This window comes from Alligator sinensis, unplaced genomic scaffold, assembly GCF_000455745.1.
Source record: "Alligator sinensis unplaced genomic scaffold, ASM45574v1 scaffold256_1, whole genome shotgun sequence".
Taxonomy (NCBI): domain Eukaryota; kingdom Metazoa; phylum Chordata; order Crocodylia; family Alligatoridae; genus Alligator; species Alligator sinensis.
The window spans coordinates 1,661,820-1,683,942 of NW_005842139.1; the positions used below are offsets into that span (position 1 = coordinate 1,661,820).

At 40.9% G+C, this 22,123-nt stretch overlaps 1 protein-coding gene across 1 annotated transcript in view; it reads right to left on the bottom strand.

Annotated features, from left to right (window-relative positions):
* The window catches only part of FAF1 (Fas associated factor 1), a 258,161-nt gene that overhangs the window by 19,999 nt on the left and 216,039 nt on the right, over positions 1-22,123 (bottom strand). Inside the window, exons 16-17 of the mRNA XM_025206090.1 lie at positions 7,648-7,728; positions 6,201-6,278 (exon numbers count right to left, since the gene is read on the bottom strand). Of these exons, the coding sequence (XP_025061875.1) occupies positions 6,201-6,278; positions 7,648-7,728 (159 nt within the window). The remainder of the gene's footprint in view (positions 1-6,200; positions 6,279-7,647; positions 7,729-22,123) is intronic.

Below are 22,123 nucleotides of genomic sequence, written 5' to 3' on the forward strand. Positions count from 1 at the left end.
TTCAATTTTAAATATTCAGAGAGAGGAACAGCAGGTCAGGGCTTTTTCCATTTTTTATGCTAGAACTCCAAGAGGTGTCGTAGTACTCTAGAGCACTAGCAGCACTTTGTCTCAGTGACAAAACCACTTTATTCATTCCTTAATAACAGCCCACCAGACAACTAATTAAAATAAATCCCTCCTTTATAACACATATTATTAAATCTATAGTTTAGTGCATGACAGGGATAGGCAATTTGATTGCCAGAAGGCTTAGAAAATTTTGATTGAGGCAATAATTGTCAAGTGGCCAATTTCTTTCTTAAGGGGTATAAATTAAAGCCATTAAAAGTATTTACAAAGATAAATGCACTTACTATTAAACTGCACTCCTCCTTGGCAAAATAACTGACCACTTAGAAAATGGAAACCCCTCTTCCACAGCCATTCAGAAGGAAAAAAGAAAACTACAAAACCAAAATGCTATGATGGGGCCATTTCTTCATTCTTATGGAAGACACCCAGGTATATACAGCAAAAAAGGCAAGTAAGCGGGAACAGGCACATTCACAAGATGATTAGCAGAGAAATGGGCAATGCAACAAGGAGGGGGAAATGGGAAGAGAGAGAGAGAGAGAAAGAGAGAGGTCCAGAGGAGAAACAAAGGAGGAAAGGAAGGATGCTATCCAGACAGAGACAGTTTAACGGCTAGGCACACAGTTTTGCTATAACAACTACAGGAAGTCAGCCTATACATAATGGCTAAGCCAAGGGGCAGAGAGAGAAGTCTATGTAACCAAAAAAATATAAACATGTCTTTTAAAATGTAGGTATTTCAACTGTCTTCTTAATTTTCAAGAGTGCTAAATACTCTCAGCACCTGTTGATATCAGCAGGGTTCTAGGCTACTTCGTAGCTGAGAAAACCAGGTCAAATTTATTTATCAGCTTAACCAGGGATTTAGGGATCTAACTTTAGGCACCTACTGGTGAAAACCAACAGCTACAGCAGAGATGGCATGGGAAAAACAAAGGCACAAAGACAGACATCACGTTCCCACTGATTTTCATGGTGAGTTAGACACTCTTTACCATTTAGGTCTTGAAAATCATCCCAAAATCATTTAACAGGAGCAGCTCATGGGACAATCATACAAGAGATGGAACTGGGCAGAGAAAGTTACAAGAGCATTTAAACAATTTGCTTCTTATGCACAAACATCTGAGCAAATTATATCTCAGTATAAATTATTATATGTAGAGCTCTGTTCAGGCTTTGCAATCCCAGGCGCTGCGTCTTTATGAATCCAAAAGCTTTCTAACATCCTCATGGTTCGAGTTCATTTTTGTCTACTATAGGATTATATCTTAAATAGGTTTTATTTTCATCTTCTCTCTCTCCTTTCTCAACCACCTGCTTACTATCTTTCTGTTTTGACATTTCCCCACACAGTATAACAACAGATGCTACATTATTTACTGAACCCGATCAATTATATTACAGAAAAAATAAACAACAGTAGCTCATTAGAGCTCTTTTCTTTGTGCAAAGAATACCTAGCTCCCCAAAGTAACTAGTCTCCAAGGCTTCAACATAAAATGACAATTTACAATGGATATTCCACACCAGTGAACCAGCTTAGAAAACAATTATGAGATGGATCATGTTAACAACTCTTAGATCTCTATAAGCAATGTGAATTTTGATGTTAAAAAGGATGTTCAAGATGTGAATAGATCAATAGCCAGATTTCAAATATATGGATTGAACATAAAACCCCTTCTGTAAGCAAACACTGTTGCAGAACAATAGACTAGAAGTAATCTTTATACTTGAACATAGGGAGCGTTAGTAAATAGCATTGTTAAAATTCCCTTTGTTTTGCTAAGCAAATAGATCTTTTTATTTTCGTTATTGCAGTTTGTATTAAAACAAGGAAGCCAGTTATAGTTAGAAACGTGGACCGGTTTTGCAGCTTTTCAGTAAGAAAACAGTTTCCAAAGGCTATTCTATTAGAAAAGGCAGGATAGTAGGTACAATACAGCGGAAGAGAATTACTGTTTCTATGCATGCAGGATTACTTGATGAAAGACAGAAGGAAGATGCACACTAATTACATAAATTAGAAGATAAGCAATCCAATTGCTGAAGTCTTATTGCTGCCACAATCCTGATTCATATGAGTTTGTTAGTAACTTTATTGAATTGCAACCTATTAATTATTCACAACAGAATTCTTACACCCCTATTTTCTGCAATGCTCCTCTGCTTTCCCCTCTAATCACCTCTTAACTGAATTCCTGACCTGTGAAAGCAACAGGAGTTAAGAGCAGATCAAATGCTGCAGCATGGTGCAGAGAAAGTAGTGCATCTCTTCCAAGACACTAAATACTATAGTTCAGACTGAATAAACTATTCATGATGCAACACTGTTTAAAAGGTTCTGGAAGCTCTTACATGCTCAGGTTCTTGGATGCAATTACCTTGGTCAGAAAGATGTATGCAAGGTGAATTGTTTACACAATTTGCTTATCAAGTTTATCTTAGAGAATAAAATATTACGTTGGTAGCTAACTTTTTGGCAGCTGTATAATGCAATTTTTCATATATCAGAAAAGTACACAAGACTGAAATGTCAAATATACATTTAAGTCACTTGAGGGGGAAAAATGAAAGGACATGATTTACACAGGAATTTACCAGTTCCACAGACTTTAATCAAGAGGAAAATTAAATGAAAATATAATGCCAGATTTCAAATCTCTTTATAAGAGAGTCAGATCAAGTAAATTACGTTAATGATCAAAAAAAGACAGGTAAGAGCTGTTATATAAATGTATAGCATTATTAAACACGCTCCAAAAATATATGTACAGTGGATTAGGGGTGTGCAAAGCAGGCCCTATTCGATTCGGATTCAGATTCGGCCCAAATCAGGGACAGCGATTCAATTTGTTGATTCAGATCACTGTCCCCGATTTGATTTGGCTGAATCCAAATCTAAAGGTTCGATGCTGATTCTATAGACACAGCTTTAAATGTCTTTTCTACATACCTCGAGGTACCAGTGCGGCTCGTGAACGCTGCGATGCTGGGGCAGATGGAGGCGTCCCACAGAAATGCGGGGGGGGGAACACGACATGACCCCCACACATGCTTGGCGGCAAATCCAGAAGTGGACCAGAAGTACTTCCAGTCCATTTCCGGGTCCGCGGGGGAACACACTGGGGACTCCCCTCCGTGCTCCTGTAGGACACTCCATGAGACCCACCATCTCAGCATTCACAAGCCGCCTGCTACCTAGAGGTATGTAGAAAAAATATTTAAAGCTGTCTATGTCTGAATCACCAAATCCATTCGGAGGGTTCTGATTCGATTCGGAGAAATTAAATGGTGCTCTGATTCGATTTGGATTCAGAGATTTGGCTACCAAATCAGGCCGAATCTCCGCCAAATTGAATCAGGGACCGAAGCTTCTCACAGTTGCGAATATATCCTTGTTTATTATTCGCAAATAAGGTGCTAATGATGGGTGAAATCCTAAGCCCACCAAAGCCAAAAGCAAAACTCCCAATGACTTAAAAAAGGCTAGGGATGCACTCCAGAACTTGGTATGGTCATAGCACTTTCAATTTGAAAATCTTACTTGAGAATCTCAAACATTATCTAGGTTTGCAAATGGCTCTGTGAAGAAGGTAATAGATAACAAATGGACTACTTCACAAGCCACTGACATACAGTGGTGCAAGGTAGCTGTTTAATGCATAGAGCAATGCTTATTTCTCCAGCATTCTTTATGGACTGCTAGCCTGATGCATAGATATCTGGGGGTTGGATATGGGGGAAGAAGGTAATTGTGCTGTTTCTCCTCTTATCACCAAGTTGGACTTTACTTGGAAATGAAGGAGGAAGACAGAAGTGGCCCTATGCATAATCTTCACACTTGTTGCATGAGGCTACCTTGGCAAGAAGGAATGTATGGCAGAACTTCATGCTAAACCAGGGGTGGGCAATTATTTTGGGCAGAGGACCGCTTACTGAGTTTTGGCAAGCCATCGAGGGCCGCATGACAGGCAGCTCAGGGCAGATAAATATTACTTTTCTAAATTTATTAGGGGCCCCGCAGGCCGGATAGAATGGCCTGGTGGGCCACATCTGGCCCCCAGGCCGCATTTTGCCCACCCCTGTGCTAAACTGTCTGGGAGGAGGGACTGCTTGTGAAATAGCCTACAATCCGCACAGGCTGTTTGCTTCGGAGAATGCCAAACAGGACACTTACAGGATAGCTGTATTGCAATAATCAAACTCCTGAGGGACTGAGTGGCTGAAATTGAGGATCTTTTGGGAAACATCAACACCATGGTAGCATATATTCAGCACCTTAATTTCCACCCCACACTTCCAGAGGTGTCTCCAAACAAGCCCCTCGAAAGCTCAATGGCAACCTGCAGCTGCCCCCAAATCTGAGTCCAGCTCTTTCAGTCTGCCAAAAGCTTAACGATTGAAAAGGTAGGGAACAATTTTCCCTAATTTCCACAAGATGTGGTTTAGATCTCCGCTCGAGGGTTCACCTACATGATGGCTCGGTTCTGACAAGGTAGCATTCTGCTCCCATGAGACACTGCATCTTGGTGAGGGACCTGTTTTGTACCATGCTCAGGCAGTGTCTCTTACAGGGATGGTTTGCCCGGCATGGTGGCTAGCGGGGTTTTCAAGGGATTAGCTATTGACTCACTAAGGGCTTCCCTGGTACAGATTTGTAAATACACTTGTGGTTGTGGTTTAAAACATGTATGTGTATGTTATTAGTAATTTATTTTTGCAACGATACTAATAATGCAATTTTTAAATGGTCAAATACAATGATAAAGAATCCTATTTTAAAGGAACAGTGAGTCTAAATAGACTCATTAGATTTCGGGCTTGAGACATTAAATGGGAAAGTGTTTCCACTCAGACTCCAAGTTAACAACTAGAAGTCGAAAACCTATGAAAACTAATGAGTTCAAAGAAAACTGAGACTTGATCAACAGATCAATTTTGGGGCTTCTAAATTAAAAAGAAAACATCACTTGGAAGACAAACCAGCTATGCAACTTGTTTGCTCATGATTTTTCCTACTCTCCATTATGCTTGACCAGAAAAAGAATTAAATAAATCCAAAAACTGAAAACCATCTGTGATGCTATGTTCAAAAAACAGAATCTCCAGAGACAAGGTTTCAGGATTTGGCTATAGGATTCTGTAATTTAGGGATCTATAAATATTAAAATCAATCTCAGATTTCCACTTAAAGTATGTATATTTTCATACAAAGCAATAAAAACATAGGTGAAATAAAAGTGAAGTTTTTAAAGCGTCTGGTCAGTAGGGCTGAGAGATTTGTCACAATGATTTTTCTCTAAGAATTGCTGATTAAACATTTTTCGCCTTGCAGTTGCCCACAGTTAGCCTTTGAGACACATAAATCCAACCACTAGACAGCTCTTGGTTTTGGGGGGTAGCTGAACTGTATGAAGGTGGGTTCTTGATAATAACTGTATGAAATAATGCCATTTGGTCTATAACTGATAAAGCCAAGACCATCATAAGACTCCTCCTGGGTGTACACACTGAACTGGCCCCTGTCAGACAGCTGGTATAATATCTTGGTCTAATTCATAGAGCTGATGAAGCTAAATTAGAGGCTCAGAAACTCTTGCATTCGCATCTGAGATCTAATGCTCACACCCTCTGTGGCATTACTTAACCTATCGGCCTCAATAGTCCCCAGGTAACAAATGTGAATATTAATACTTACCTCCAGGAGGGTTGTGATGATTAACTAGCACAACTATAAAAGTGCTAATATTGACCGGCACACCACAAATTCCACTTCACTAAACAAATGACCTCACAATCACTTTGTGACAAAGGAAAACATTGTATCCATTTTACAAATGCAAGAACCAAGGCAAGATGCTTTTTACCAGCCCAAAGTAATTGGAAGAGCAGTAGATTGTACAATAAAGACTGGTTTGTAGAAAAGACACAGAATTGACCAATGGAATAAAATGACTGAATCATACTAAATTTCCTAAAAACTACAAGAAATTGGAGAGTGTCCTGTGCATTTAATGCTCACACAAAAAATGCAGTCAACTTGGAACAAAGGTTGCAGATTGCTTATCCCACCCCCAGCCCAAATCCCCAAAGTTGCCTCAGCAGGCTGACTGTCCCACCTCGCGTTCTTCTTCCTGTTCTTTTCGAATCTGTTCCAAACGAAACTGTTCTGCTATTTCTCTCTCCTGAGCTTCCCTCTATAAAAAGAAAGAAACAATAATCACGATTATATTCAAGTTATAGCTAAGCCTGTTTGGTGACTTATTGTATTCTCTCACATGCAACATTCCCATAAATAACACATGCACCTTGTTTTTGGAAGGCTGAATGTAGAATAAAAAGATTTTTCCAGAGTCACAGTCAACTGTGTAACAAAGCCCTCCAGGAAACGTAGCATATCCAGGAAATGTGGCATCTCAGGACTTCCTGGTGCCAGCAGTCTCACCCAGACCGTCTCCTGAGATGCCACACTTTTTGGTCACTCTGTGTTCCCAGATGGACTTACTCTATTCTGTGTCACATGAGATCAGGCCCCTGGGGTGAGCAGTGGCAGCACGGTGGTTAATGAAGTCATTGCTTGCCCTCCCACCGACTGCCAGCTCCCTACTGACACATCCCCCCAGCGTGGCTCTGTCCATGGGAATTTGGCAGTGGGGCCCCTCCCTCCCGGAGCCCCGTGGACCAAGTGAAAAAGTGCCAGACCCAGCTCATGAGCAAGATATGATTGACACTGGCTGCGTCTACATGAGCGGCACACTGCACAGTTGTTACTGAGCGGTCATTTAGTACTTGCTTGTGCATAAGCAGGAAAAAGCTGGGAGCAGGAAAAAGCCAGGCAGACCCCGGCTGTAGTCCCAGGTGGGGGTCGGGGGCTTAAAGCCCTCTCTTGCCCTACTGCCTAGCCCAGGGTCTGGCCACCCCACTTCCCCACTCCAGTGGTGAGCGGGGGGAAAGCCTGGCAGGGGCTGCTCCACCCCCAGCAGGCACACCCGGCTGCAGTCTGGAGCCAGGTTTGCCAACCCCACCTCCACCCCCTTCTCAGCCAGCTGGAGAAGTGATAATGCTCTGGCTCTGGAGCAGAGGAGTGGGGCCAACCCTGCTCTATGGAGCAGCCAGCACAGGCCAGCCAAGGGCTGGGAAGCATGCTGGGACGCTGGGGGACTGAGAGTTAACATGAACCAGGGAGGGGTCTGGGACAGAAGTTCCATAAACCGGTTTGACCTAAAACAGTTAAGTCTGATACTACATCTAACCAGGTTTATCTTAAACCAGTTTCGGCCATTTTGAAAGCGGTTTATGTGCACTGAACTTCTGTTATGTTACAAGTTTACAGCAGTTGCTGATCACTTAAACCAGATTGTGTATAACTTCTGTCCCTAGCCCACATGGCTTTCTGTACAGGAAGAGATATATTCCATTGTGCAAGACAGTACTCTAGTGACATGCAGAGATGAAGCTGTGTGGTCCTCTGGATCAGGGTGAATTCAATCTATTTTGAGGAAACATGTTCAGTCATTCATGAAACTACTCAGTGCATTTTGGGGATTTTCTTCATTAGGCACACACCTTGGCTCTATCAGCTTCAAGTGAAATGCGGTAAGCTTCATCCTGTTCTCTCTTCACATTCTCCCTAGCTTCACGTTCATCCTAAAAGAAGAAAATTAATTAGCAAGCCAACATAATTATTTTACATTCACTGGCACTCTTTATACTATACATCTTATTAATATTTGGTTGCATTACTCAATCAATCTCTGCTTGCACCACTGGCATAAACATGTGTAAATGGCACAGATAAGGTTGTATTTAAACTGCTTTATTATAGATAAAGATAGATACATTATAGGTTTGGGAAAAGTTATCCTCAGAAAAAATAATTTATTCCAGAGCACGAGTTTTCTATTCAGTATCCACTTAAGTTCACAAGACATTGGCTAGTCCTACCATTTTAGCCTACAGAGAAAGGTCTATTCCCAATTCCTTACTCAGGCAAAAGTCCCATAACTTTCAACTGAATCTAACCCAGGTGCTTTACTTTTAAATATATGTTGATATAATGAAAATGCCTGACTCCTCATTCGGCTGGACACAACCATGTAAATATAGCAAAGAGACAATTGCTCCCCTTCAGGGCTTTCAATGTAAAGGGAAAGGATGGATAGATGACAAACAAGCAATGAACCTGATGGAAACTCATATTTCATATATTCATTAATGATCCCGGCACAGCAAATAAAGACATTTACCGATGATGCTGGGACACACTGTCAGTTCAGAGGAAGGTCGAAAGAGCTGGAGGGCCTAAGGGACTAGAATAATGCAAGGGATGCAATTTAACAGTATAAAAGCATAAAATCATGAATTTATAGATTAATAAACTGGAAGCTTATCAGCTTGAAATGACAGAGGATGAGAGAGACCTTGGTGCTTTAGTCAATTACAGAATTCTTATGAGCCAACAGTATGATGCAGCCGTAGAAAAGACAAAAGTGATCCTGTATGCATCAGATGAGCTGTTTCCTTTAGAGATAGGGAAGTATTCATTCCATGCACAAGGCCTCATCCAGAAGTTGTAAGACCTCATCCAGAATACTGAGTATAGTTCTTATCATCCATGTTCAAGTAAGATAAATTAAAGTCAGAACAGCCGCAGGACAGAGCTAGTAGGACAATGAGGGAAATGGAGAAACCACCTTACGGGAGAAAGCTAAAAAAGAGTTCAGCTTGTTTAGTCCAACAAAATGAGGGTTCAGACGGGAGTGGATTACTCTCCTTAAACACATCAGCAAGTAAACGTCAGAGAGGGAGGAGACCTATTTAAGCTAAGGGACAGTACCGGACAAAAGACAAACACGGGACAGCAGATGTAATAAGCAGTCTTAATGAATTTGGAGACTGATGGCAGAAAAGAGATTCGATAAGAGTTTGAGGAGCTCAGAACATTTCCTTCCCATTGCTCACCATCACCATGCTTACAAGTCTCCTCCTTCTGCCTGTCTCAGAAACTGCTTGTTTCTACACATTCTCTCCTACTTGTCCCTGCCTGTAGAACAGCAAGAGCAGGGGCAGGGGGAAACACCTATCTTTGTACTCTACGCCCTGCGCCTCCTCCGCTGCCTGCATCCCAAGTGCTGCAGTTGGAGGCTGCGACTTGCATGTTTATACAGCTCTGTGCTCTGCCTCTTTGGGGCCAGCCCCATCAAAGCGAGCATTTTCTGCTTTGTGATTCCTCCCTCTATATCCTACCACTGCAGCTAGACAGGTTCCTACAACCCAGGAGTGGCAGTCATTGAGACATATATAACACTATATATCTGTGACACTGCTGGTAACATTATCCTCTAATGACCAGTCACTTTTGATGCCATCACTAATGCCTCTAACAGAGCATCTAAACTAAAAACATGGTCCTCTATTTTTAAGAGAAATAAAAATATAATACGTAATTATGTACAATTGATTTTTGTGTTTCAATATATTATATTATCTACTAGTTTTATTGTACATAAGGGAATGATTTTGCAAATTGATCATTTTTCCTCCCAAGACTTTTCACAGGAACAGCTGGCAAGTACTCGGTTTGAAATGAGATTATTGGAGAGGTATGAATTAACTGTAATTATTATGTCATGTAAACATGCCAAGATGTACCTCAAACAAAAGTCTAATGTATTAGCAGTTAAAGGAACTCTAAATTAGCATACATCAGCAAGAAGAGGAGACAAATTGCTGGAAAAGGTAAGCAACCCCCAGCTTGAGAGTAACAAGATCATTTTCCAGTGAACTACTTAGTCTTACAAAAATAGGACCAAAGTCTATTCATCATTCTCCATTTTTACATTCCATTAATAAAAGACGGTAAAACCCTCAGCTTGCTCATGGGTTGAACTAGGAATTAAGAAAGTATTATTTGCATCATGGAAAATAATGCTTTTGTGACTCTGGATAACCTAATTCCTCTCCTGCCCTTCCTCATACTGAGATGCTTAATTAATAAGAATAAACCAGGTAAAATATGCAGATATTCCGTTTCTGGGGTTTGGAGTAGGAGGTCTAAAATAATAAAATAGCTATGATGTGTTCCAGTATTTGAAGGAAAAAAGGCTTTTCAAACACTACAGAAGGTATCCCAACTCTCCCTACGGAACAGGATATAATGGATAGCAGAAACCTCCTTCTGCCATGATGGGGCTTCCAGGTGTTATGTCTCAAACTGACCACAAGATTGCAAGAAACAGACCTACTGCTAGAGTATACCAAAAAAACAAAACAAAACAAAAAGGACACATCACAGACAGCCTGGGAAAGGAGAGACATTTTGAAAAAATCCTAAGGTATTTCCAGAAGGAACCTTATTCATTTTCAATTTTTGCAATTTAGCACATCAAACTCTTAACTCATTTATAGAAGTCAAACGAAATGCTACTACTGTGTTAGGAAAAACCAAAAGGTCATGTACAAACTGCTGGGGGGTTTTCTCCCAGAAGAATAAGGAGCCGTAACTTCATACTGTGATTCCATTAGTTTACCGAACCAAAGTAAAAACAAAATTAACTAAGAAAGTTTTCAAATTTGTTTAAGACTGAACATTAAAATTCTCACCAAAATGCCATACTACAAACCAGACGTGTGGTAAGGTACAGTGAACTGATTTTATTTGGCATATCAAACTGGTAAAAAGGGAAAAACATGAAAGAACATATTCTGTTGTTTCTTAGAGACAGAAACCATTTACATACAGCAAGGGTTTAAGCACAATTAAATAATTCTTTCAGAAGTAAAAAAAAGGCCTATTGGTTTAAATGATGTATTCTGGGTCAGAAAGAAGAAACTCCAAAAATACTGGCTATGTAGGTTCTTTTACAAGTATTCCGAGATAAATTTCAGGGATTTTTCTAACAGTTTATTTCCTTTTATTTTTGGCAGCGACATCCTCATAGAGGATGGATTATGAATAGGATGTCAGGAATGTGAAGAATTATTATGCATGACTGGCTGGTCTGGATAGAAATATGTGAAATCCCATAGTTCAGCCTTCATCTAGAGATAAACAATTACACAGCAAAGCCTGGATATTGCTGCTCATACTAAAATGTACCTTAGAGTCAAACTGATAACTAGAGTAGATAGCATTAGCATGTAGACATTTTTAGTTAAGAAGAGTGAGTCTCATATTCTCCTAAAGGAGCAAGACTGGAAAGGACCTCAATACGCATACAAAATATTTCTACATATGCATTTGTGCTATGTTACAGTTGCTTACTATTACTGTGCAAATCCAAACATGATACTAGGTGTTCTCGCAAGGCTATTCACTTTCCCAAGTTTGCAGTTACACCCTGGATACATTTTCATGTTGTTCTTTTCACTTTTAATGTAATTTGCTATTTTAGTCAAGATTTTTCTAGAGAAATCACACAAAGCAGCAAGGATGACTCACTGCTCCCAGAAAACAAAACAAATGTTTTGTTCAAGTCTGTTCACAAACTTGAACAGAAGCAAAAGAAAACCGCTTTCCAAATAAAGTCTTACTGTGTAGAAGTGAACAGGCAAAGAAAAGAAGAAAGTTTATTAGTTATATCACTAAGCCACTAAACAAACACTATTCTTACATAATTATTTTTCATCTCATAAAGAAAAAGTAACTTAGCTGACAAGTGTTTTGTGAAACCCCAAAGCAGTTGGAACACTTCATGAACATGATTTCATTTCACAATACTTTTGTGAGATTGGAAAATGTCATCTCTATTTTACAGGGAAGTCAGGCACAGATGAACCACATTGTACTCAAGGCCACACAATAGGTGCATCAGATCATTAGAAATTAAACTCCCAGGTTAAATGACACAAATGGCAATACAGCAAATTATAAAAAACACAGTTTTAAATTTTTAGAAAATCTCTGCTGCTTCTTAAAAAGAGAAGCCATATGGACGGACACTTGTAGGTGCCAAATTTAGATTTTAACTAAACGTTTTATAAAAATGAATATGAATAAAATATTCCATTTTGTATTGTATATATATAATTTTCAAATATCATCCCGTTACTGCTGTGAAATGAAAGAACTCCCTCCTAGTGCAAGAGAAACAGAATGTGAATGAACTATTAATTATGCATAAGTCCAAAAGGGAGCACTCAGTTTTCAAGTCTGATTCTTTATAGATTCAACTGCCCATATCCAAAGTTGTGCTAACTTGATTATAGGCAGACACATGCATGTGTCTCATTTTGTCTGAAAGATAGGCCATGTGGGAAGATAGATGAGAGCCGTCATATTAGATACCCATGTTCTAGTCTCAGAAGACACCTTCTGCAACTTTTCAGTTGCTTTGTCAAATGGGCAGGAGGAATTAAAATTACTCACTACATTGGGTAGGTGTCAAGGCCTTGGTCAATAACAAGGTTATTAACTGCACAATCATATTACTACCAATTAGTAGAAAAGCTGAACTAAGGACACATGGGCTTCTGTCTCCTGTGGTGGGTATTTCACTGGGAGGTTTCTCTCCCTCGCTCTCTCAGCAAGAGTGGACTGAGAAATATGGGACTCATGCCAGGTCTGAACAATGCATTTGTTTTTAGAACTGAGCACAGAGTAACAACCAGGTCTTTCTTCAGACTGAAAGTTACAAGAAAAATTGCACCAATTTTTAAAAACTTAAAATTTTAAGCTGACAAATCTGAAAATCAAGGTCTGGCTAACCCTTATTTTGTTCTAGTTTGAAAACTAGAATTTAAAATTAATTTGCTAAAATGTTACTTTATATATACAATATTTAAAAAACACTTGTGAAAAGACCATGTTCCAGACAACTTCATTAACACGACTCGTCCTGAAATCAGTGAAAACGGGGCAGAATTTGCCTATAAATGTGTTTCACTGAACAGTTTGCTTTTTTGTACATTTGAGAACGAGATTTCTTGTGAGTAAATCTGAAAGTCATAAACCAATATGTTCATGTAAAATCTTTATACTTGCTTCAGATCAGTTTTAATTCACTCAAATCTTTGCTGTATTTATAATTATTGGTGCAATAGAAAGTTCCGCACACAATAGAAAGTGTACTTTTAACATGTTTTGTTCCAACATTTTAAGAAGCGTTTTAATAATCAAACACCACTATTTTGCACTGTAATTAATTAAATACAGTTTTTCAAGATATGCTCGCTAAGAGCTTCACAGGTCACTGGAAAGCAAGTGACAGTTCACTTCCCTGACACCAGACTAACAATATTGTTCACATAAAGCTGTTGGCAAAACTAAAACGCTGGCAATTTATCTAACAAAAAATGTGCAAATAAGTTCTTAAAATGTGATCTAACATCATGCCAGAAATCATTACTGTTACAATTAGTATCATATGCACACACATGCTGTATAAGCTCACATAAGTGAAACACAGGCTATTCATACATTTTTGAGTCAGAATGGCATCTGTCATGACAAAAGCTAAAAAAAGCAAGCCATTTCTTTAGACATATTAATGACAATTGTATTAAGCAAGCAACAAAACAGCCCTGTACCTATACAAAAGTAGATTGGGAAATTAGTGTACTCTTCACAAAGCTAACTGTTAGAGTATTAAGTATAGATGCTGGAATTTCCCACTCTTCAGTTGTCACTCAGAAATGTTATATTATCCAATGCCAAAAAGTCATTATACTATTAACCTGGTGTCAGACTGACGACATAACAAAATATTTAATTGTCAGCTTGAGTGCGATGAAGGAGAAATCTTTTTAAAATATTAAGATGATAGTGAAACTGAAGCTTTTGATTCAATTCTAGCCAGGGCTGGGGTAAGTGTGGGGCCCAGCTTTTGGTCCCACACTTCAAGAAGGATGTGGGCAGTTTGGAAAAAGTCCAACGCGGAACAAACATGATTACAGGCCTGCAAAGGAGGACTTACAAGGAAAGGCCAAAAGAACTATGGGTATTAGCCTGGAGAAGAGAAGACACAGGGGGTATTTGATAACAGTTTTAAATACCCAAAGGGCAATTACAGAGAAGATAAAGGTGGATTTTCTTTGTGGCCTCTGGAGGGCAAATTTAGGCTAGAGATTAGGAGAAATTTTCTGATTATATGAGAGTGGTCAAGCATTACCTAGAGAAGCTGGAAATCTCCATTCTTGAAGATTTGCCAGATCAGGTTAGACAGACACTTGGCTAGGATGGGGTAACCCACTTTGAGCAGGCGGCTGGACTAGATGACTTCAGGACGTCCCTTCCAGTCCTACTTTCCTATGACCTTCTACTGTTAACATTGCTTCTTTTTTTTTTTTTTTTTTGTAAAGAAAAAGGTTAATTAAAGTATCTGTTTTATTTTTAAACTCAGGTAGAATTTAAAACTGTCAAGATTTTAGAATAAATATTTGTTTCATGGAGAACTGAACTTCTCTGACCCCAACATTCTTTTGTGAATACATTTCAAGAGAAATAAATTCTCTTATCCTATCAAAAGCTTAATCTGACACAAAGTCCCATCATGTTGTTGAATGAAAAACAAAATTCAGCATTCGTAAAATGTATTTAATTTATCTGGATCAAGGTTTTTCAAGATGATTCTATGGAAGTCAGTGCAGGCACATTATTTTGCATGCAGCAAAATAAAAAGGGCAAGTATGCAAGGATTTCCATACAAAGAAACTGAATGAGACCTACAATTATTAAAAAAAGAAAAGAAAAAAAAAAACCTCTTTCCTCATACACGTGGCCTTCTATGGCTAAATTCTGCCTGTGGTTGAGCTCACATGAGCGACAAAGAAAGATCCCTGCTTTCCTTTCGTGAATTTATGATCTGTGAATTTATATAGCACAAATGGTGAGATGGAAAAAGGACACAATCTACAAGCTAAGTGGATCCAAGTGGAGATGGCAAACATTATTAGTACTTTAAAAAACATTTAAGAGAATGGAAAGAAGAGCACAAAAGAAAAAAAAAAGAGAGGAGATGATAGTAGATAGAGAGATATCACTGGGAAAAGAGAAAAAAAGAGGGTGAGGCTGTAAGGATGTGCGCGGAAAGAGATAGAAGCAAATAATCAGATGGCAGAGGAGAAAGGATTTAGAGATGTTCGAATGAAAAAGGGACCCTGTCAAGTTGCATGGATGTTTGCTCCTCATTGTCAGTCTCCAACCTTCAGAAGAAAGAAATGGAGGAGCTCACACGAGAAGTCAGGATGTTGTGGGGGATGAGACTAGGAAGCAGCAGAATTGGGGCAGTGAGACTCCACATGATTGCCCTACCTCTCCATACCTTCAAAAGCAGATGGCCTTCTGGCAACGCTGGAAGACTATACCTATTTAAACAGCCATGGTCAGAGACAGGATACTAGACAAGGGTGAAACTTCGGTCTGATCAACTTGCCTGCCTATCATACAGGACTGCAAAACTCTGCCCCGATGGTGAGGTAGATGACATAGTGGAAAAATCAGACATCTTACTGAAGACATTTTTTTTCTAACTTTTGCCTTCTTACATAAAAAGCACGGGAGAGCTAGATGTAACTCTAGATATTGATTCTGCACCGAAGTTACCCTGGGCCACTAGCACACATGGAAGTTACTAAGTGGGTGACCATGAGCTGCAGGTTTGCATAGAGCAGTAAAACTAATAGACCTGCCTCTGAGGAGTTAAGCCAGAAAGCAGCAGTTACAATAAAAAAATGTGTATTTACAAATGCTGAGCGTTTATTTGAAAGACGCTTGATTTCACTGAACCACTCCTGAAGTTAAAACCTGCAAATGCTCAAGGCTATTCATGGGAGTGATGAAGAAAAACACCCTGTTTGTCTAACCAAACCTGTGCAATGGAGGCATTAGTTTGATCCATTGAAGATGACAGACTAGCTTATTGTATAACTTAAACACACGTGATGGGGTGCTCACAGGATATAAAAGTATACGTAATATGTGTTATATATATGAGAATCACAGAAATGAATCCAGTTCTTATAACACTCAACTAGTACATGAGCTGACATGTATTATAACTAGTATGTGGGACAAAATAACCACTTAATCCTGATCATTTGTTTTATGTGGTCTTTCCAGACATTTGAGTTGTTGGTTCTTTAAGAGGGAAATCCTCTGACAAAGCTTATTACAGAATCCTAAACCAGGAGAAAAAATAACAACTTTGCTTCATGGCAACCAAGGCGTTTGAAAATGTTGAAGCTAAACACTCTTGTATAGGAAAGATTTGAAGAGATAAGACAGCATTTTACTCAAAAGGGGAAGTCGGGTGTGAGAAGGTAGTTACTGTGGTCAATGGCAGATTTTAGGGTTGGCATTAGAAGGTATCAGAATAAAAAGGCAGCATTCCTGTTAAACGATGACTTCAAGAGGAAGGGTAAGGCTTTGGCATGATAGTCAGGACACTGTCCTGGTGCTGGCACTGGATTTATGACCTTGTTCTGGGCAGAAGCAAACCCCCAGACCAACAGCGATCTCTCCATTTGACAATAGGTGAATTTTATTGATACACAGTGATAGCTGATAAGAATAATGCAAACAATTCTATATCTACCAGTCCCAGGGTTCAGAGAGACAAGGTACGTCTGGCCAGTACATGAGCTTCACTTTGAGGTTCTCTCTTGAATGTCAGATGTCAGTAGCCTGGAGGTCAAAGCCAGAGGCCCACCTCCCTCCAGTGGGGTGGGTGAGACAGGCTGGTGGTAGGCTTATCTGTCCATAGCGGCCTCGGGTTCCCTTCTTGGGGACCCTTTGCCACTCTGAAATCCCTCTTTTTGTATTCTCTCTCCCTTGGTGACTCATTTCTGGGCATCATTGATTAGTCTCTCTGTGGTCATCATACTGCCCAAGTTCTGTCCTGTCAGCATATTCCTTTATTTCATAAACCCATCACATACACACATCCTAATTTGGACTTTTACTGAGCCTCTTAATTTGGTCTATTCCCCAAAATCAGAAATCCCAAGGGCTCTGCAACAGGGCACTGTACCCTGGCCAAGACAGAGGAGTCCCTTATCTCATGTTAAGGAACAGTGTCAGTACATGCCTTCAATTTCCCAGCCTATGTGTCTGCTTGCTGCTCGTCTGTGTCAGACACAGCGGGGCTGGAAGGAAACTTTGTCACAAACAGGCTTTTAGAAATCAATTAATCCTTGCTGTTGCCCTGGACCATTGTTCTAATACATATCTACTTTACCTACAAGCCAATTCCCAAAAGCAAACCTCTAAATACCATTTTCTAACCGTCATTGGGAAGTGAAAGTAGTGGGTTTGAAACTCCGGATGAGGAGGGCACTGAGGTCTCCACTTTCTGGATGAGACCTCTAACCGCTACAAAAGGTGGGCGGGATCACCACCATCTCAATTCATGACAGGCCTGCCTAGGGTACACAAGTTGGACTGGGTGCTCTCAAGGAATTCAACCATAGGAGTGCCTATTCTGTAAATTAAACCAGCTTGTGAATGCTCGTTTTGTCCATCTTAAGCATGAGATAGGTGCCTCAGCCTACTCTGTTAGGATGGTGACATGCTCTGGGTATGTGCAGTCACAGAGCATTAGGAACCTGCATAACTTTATTGAAGGAAACTTAGCTCAGGGGGACACGCAGGGTATGTCAACATGCCATAATGCAGTGTTGTGAATGAACTAGTTAGGAAAATAGTAGCAGCATATTACTTTGTCATTTCACCAAGGCTAAATCCTTCCTCTCTTTCATGATACAAGCCCTAACTGCAGAATACAATTACATTTTTTCTAAGAAGTGAAGAGAGATGGAGTAGGCAAGTCATGAAGGTGATGGATTAGCAAAATACCAATTAGTGTAGTTTTACTGCAGTTTTCCTCGGTGGACTAAATGTTATATCACAAACATCAGAGAAAAGGAAGGAGACAAAGCACCAGTGGCTGGAAACTAAAGGGAGTTACTGCCATCTGCTAGGGTGCTCTTATGTCAAAAGTCCTATTTGTCCGGAGAAACCTGTGAGAAGGGGAATGTGGTTTGCTATTAATTCAAATGAATGATATTGTAGAAGGAGAAAAGACTGCTCAGATAGCTTTGCAAAGGACATTTGGAGCCCTGACAATTCCAGGTTAGTAGTTAATGTGGACCACTATTCTTTTTTTTTGCTGCAGGAGTGGTGATGTTGAGGTAGGACACACAGTGCAAAGTTATGACAATGGCACATTAGTGTGTGTCATAAATCACTGTTTTAAGAACATTTTGTGGATGGATGCACATATAAATTGCATTTCTATAAACAGTCGCTGTTGTGAAATTAAAGGGATTTTTTGGCTTCTTTTTACATATATATTTTTAATTCCCATCTAAAATGAGCTGAAAATCAAATATGGATTTTCTCTCAAATTCTTGCAACATACAGAGAAAACAATACCTATATAGTCAAGTGATTATCTTTGACTTTACACGGCCACTTTTTTGTATGGTTTAGTTTCAATTTTAATGTGTTTACAACAGTTCTTCCATTTTAAATTTCTGCATCTGTCAGTTTTCTCAAGAGTAAAAGCAGTATGTCAGTTGAGGGCAATTTAAAGTGAATAGAAGGTTTTAATTTGGATTTGTAAAAATAAAGAGCTTTTTCAAGCATTATGGGTATACTATATATGCACACATACCTTGAAGTCTAATCCCAAAGCAAGAACACTAATGTTGCATAACTAGAAAAATAAACATTAGGTTAGACCTACAGTTACTTAAATCAAATGCGGACAAGTTGGACCAGCTGTGTAACAGTCAATGCTTTTACAGTAATAAATGTTGACAGCAAAAATAAAAAGAATGCATTACTGAGATATCATCAAGTGAGCCCTGTCATTACATGGGAACTCCACCCTGTATAAGCTTGTCAAAAAGTGTTACTGTAATCCATTGAGAAGCCTCCTCCTCAGGCAAGAAAAGAAAAATGTTTAGGATAGGCTCAGAACAGGTGTGTTGCATTGTCATGCCAGTATTTCATCACAGATCTCTTCTCATTAGTTTCATGTGTGACAAATTCAGATTCCAGTCTTGACTATCATGCGATGCTGAAATGATCATTTAACAGTCAAATACAGAGCCAACAAATGTAAACAAAGCAGCCGTGGACACTTTTTTTTTTTTTTTTTTTTTATACACTGTACGTTCCCCAAGAACAAGACATTAAAATGATTGCCCCCCTCCTCTTCTTTTTTTTTGCTTTTCCCAGCTCAGTGTTAGCTAGTAACATTTTAAGATTAAGGGGTGTCATGCACCCCTAGGAATCTCAGGCTGCTGAGAAGTCCTAATTCATTTCCTGGTCTGCAATGACAGATACTGTGTCATCTCCATTTCAAGACACATTCGCAAAGGGCAGAAAACCCTCCATAAATGACTGCACTGATGTGGAGGCCACAGTATCTCCTTTTTCCTGAGTGGCCTAAGTTTAGCTTCAAAAGCAGGCATCGTGGCCAGGGAGAGGGCATGGCTAGAAAGGCTCATGATATGTCCTGGTTCATGACTTCACTAGTGCAGCACCCATTAGCATGATTCCTACAGATCCCCTGAAAAAGCTTAAAGTTGTTCACCAGTGGTTGGTGATGGACGCACCTTGGCTTGAATCTCTCTCTATGACTCAGTAGCCTCCTTTGGTGTGGAAACGTGCTTATAAGTCCTTGTATCAGGGGGCCTTTGACCCTACAATCCCTGTCTACCAGTTAGGTAAGGACCCCCTTTCAGTTTGACGACCACTGTTCATACAAAGAAAGAGGAAGGAAGGGACAGAAACTGAGTTACAAAGAGAAATTACTTGGCATTGTTTGTGTTTATGTCTGTACCCATCCACTGACCTAACCTCTCATACACAAACTAAAGGCTTAGAAGCATAAAAAAATTAGGGGTGGAAGGGACCTCAGGAGGTCATCTAGTCCTGCTAAAAGCAGGTCCATCCCCAACTAGATCATCCCAGCCAAGGTCTTGTCTAGCTGGGTCTTAAAAACCACCAAGGATGGAGACTCCACCACCTCTCTGGGTAACCTGTTCCAGTGCTTTTACTACCTCCCAGTGAAAACTGTTTTTCTAATATCTAATCTAAAACTCCCCTTGCTGCAACTTGATCTGGGGCTCCTTAGAAAGGGCTATAATGGTGACAGCCTAATCATCACCGCTTACTCCAGTCAATCCTCTTCCCCTTGACTTGCTGTTGTTGGTCCCCTGCTGTGCTCAGCTTGACTCTGCTGTCTCCTGCTGACTTCTTTATGGGATCTGCCTCGTTACCTTGTTACTCAGTAATGGTATGGTGCTGATTGTGCTCTATTACTCATTACACAGTAACGTGGCTGATTCAGTAGCAGAAGCAGTTGGGAGGGACAGTATGATAATGAAGGGACAGCTTCATTGAGGCACAAAAGAATCAGGTGAACCTCAAAGTGTCTTAAGGCTAGGGGTGGCTTCTAGGTTAAAGCATTACAAAATGAGAGAAGGTATGATTCCTGGCAACCTGCATGAGTGTGGTGGAGACCTGGAAAAGAGGAGGTCAGGCAGGCAGAGTTGGCTGCCCTGTGGAGAAAGTAAGGAAAGGGGAAGATGCCCAGAAAGGATCAGCTCAGTAAGAGGCAACCCTCTTTACAGCTATCAAACTGCTGAGTGCACCCCTGTGACAGGCATATCCAATCACCATGCCTGCAGCTACAAACGCATGAAATACATTTTCATTTTCTGTCAGGCGATTCTTTTGGGATTATGTAGGAAAAAAATTAATCAATGGCACAAAAGTAAACAAACACACTCAGAAGTGAAATCCAATTCACTAACCACATGGTGAGATTTTTCACACTTGACATTAAAAATAAGCTCCCAAATCACTCTCAAAAACCCTATGAAGCAGAGCCAGTACATTTAATTAATCCACTGATACTAAAGCCAAGTTTTGGCTAACTGTATTACCATTGCCAACTTTTACTCAGGTGGCACAAGACTGTACTGTAGTGCTAAACAGCCCATGGCCAAGATCAAATGATGGTCACTGAAGGAGAGGTGATTATTAGGCCTGTGCGAATAGAGAAGTATTCGATTAGGATTCAGATTCGGCCAATTCAGAGGACAGTGATTCGATTCGGTGACTCGAATCACTGTCCACCCCCACCCCCCAATTCGATATGACCAAATCAGAATCAGAGATTGGGCGCTGATTTGGATCCGCTGGAGAGAGACAGGCACAGCTGGGCGGCTACTCATTCTCCCCAGCTTCTCCAGCTGTGCCTGCCTCTCCCCGGGTGGGGGGGAGCCACGGGAGAAGCCCCCATGGCTGCCCTTACCAGCCCCCCCAGCCCCCGCCTGGCCCCAGCCTCCCGGCACTTTAAAAAAAAAAGCCCTGCACTCACCGGCTGCAACAACAGCGATCAGGGTCTCTGAGGGCTTGTGGCAGAGCCCCCACCATGCAGCGCGGGGCAAAGGGGGGCAGTGAGGATCACCACCCCCCCTGCCTGGCACCCGCGCAGCAGTTGACCCATGGCATGGGTGCAACGCAGCTCGGCTGGGCATTGTGCTCTGTCTGGGAGCTGGGGCTACTGGAGTTGAGCACCATAGGGCAGCTGCCATGTGGGTGCCAGGTAAGGGAGGACAATCCCCACTGCCCACTTCCCCACACTGCACAGGGGGGCTCTGCCACAAGCCCTCAGAGGTCCTAATCGCCCCTGCCAAAGTCGATGAGCGCAGGGCTTTTTTTTTTTTTTTAAAGTGCCGGGAGGCTGGGGCTGGGAAATGCAGCCATGGGGGCTTCTCCTGTGGCTACTCCAGCTATGCCTGCCTCTGCCCAGGCAGAGGGAGGTGTGGGAGAAGCCCCCATGGATGCCCTGCCCAACCCCATCCCCCACCTAGCCTAGCTGGCACAGAGAGGGGGGCGCAATGTGGGAGTGGCTTGCTCCGGGCAGCAGCAGGGCATAGCCCACTGCTTGCCAGCTGGCACAGGAGCATGGGATGCAGGTGAAGTAGCACTTGGGGCAGGGGCTATGTTCTGCTTGCCTAGCTGGCACAGGGGAGGGGCATGACACAGGTGCTGCTCACTCCAGGCAGCAGCAGGGGAGAGGCCCCG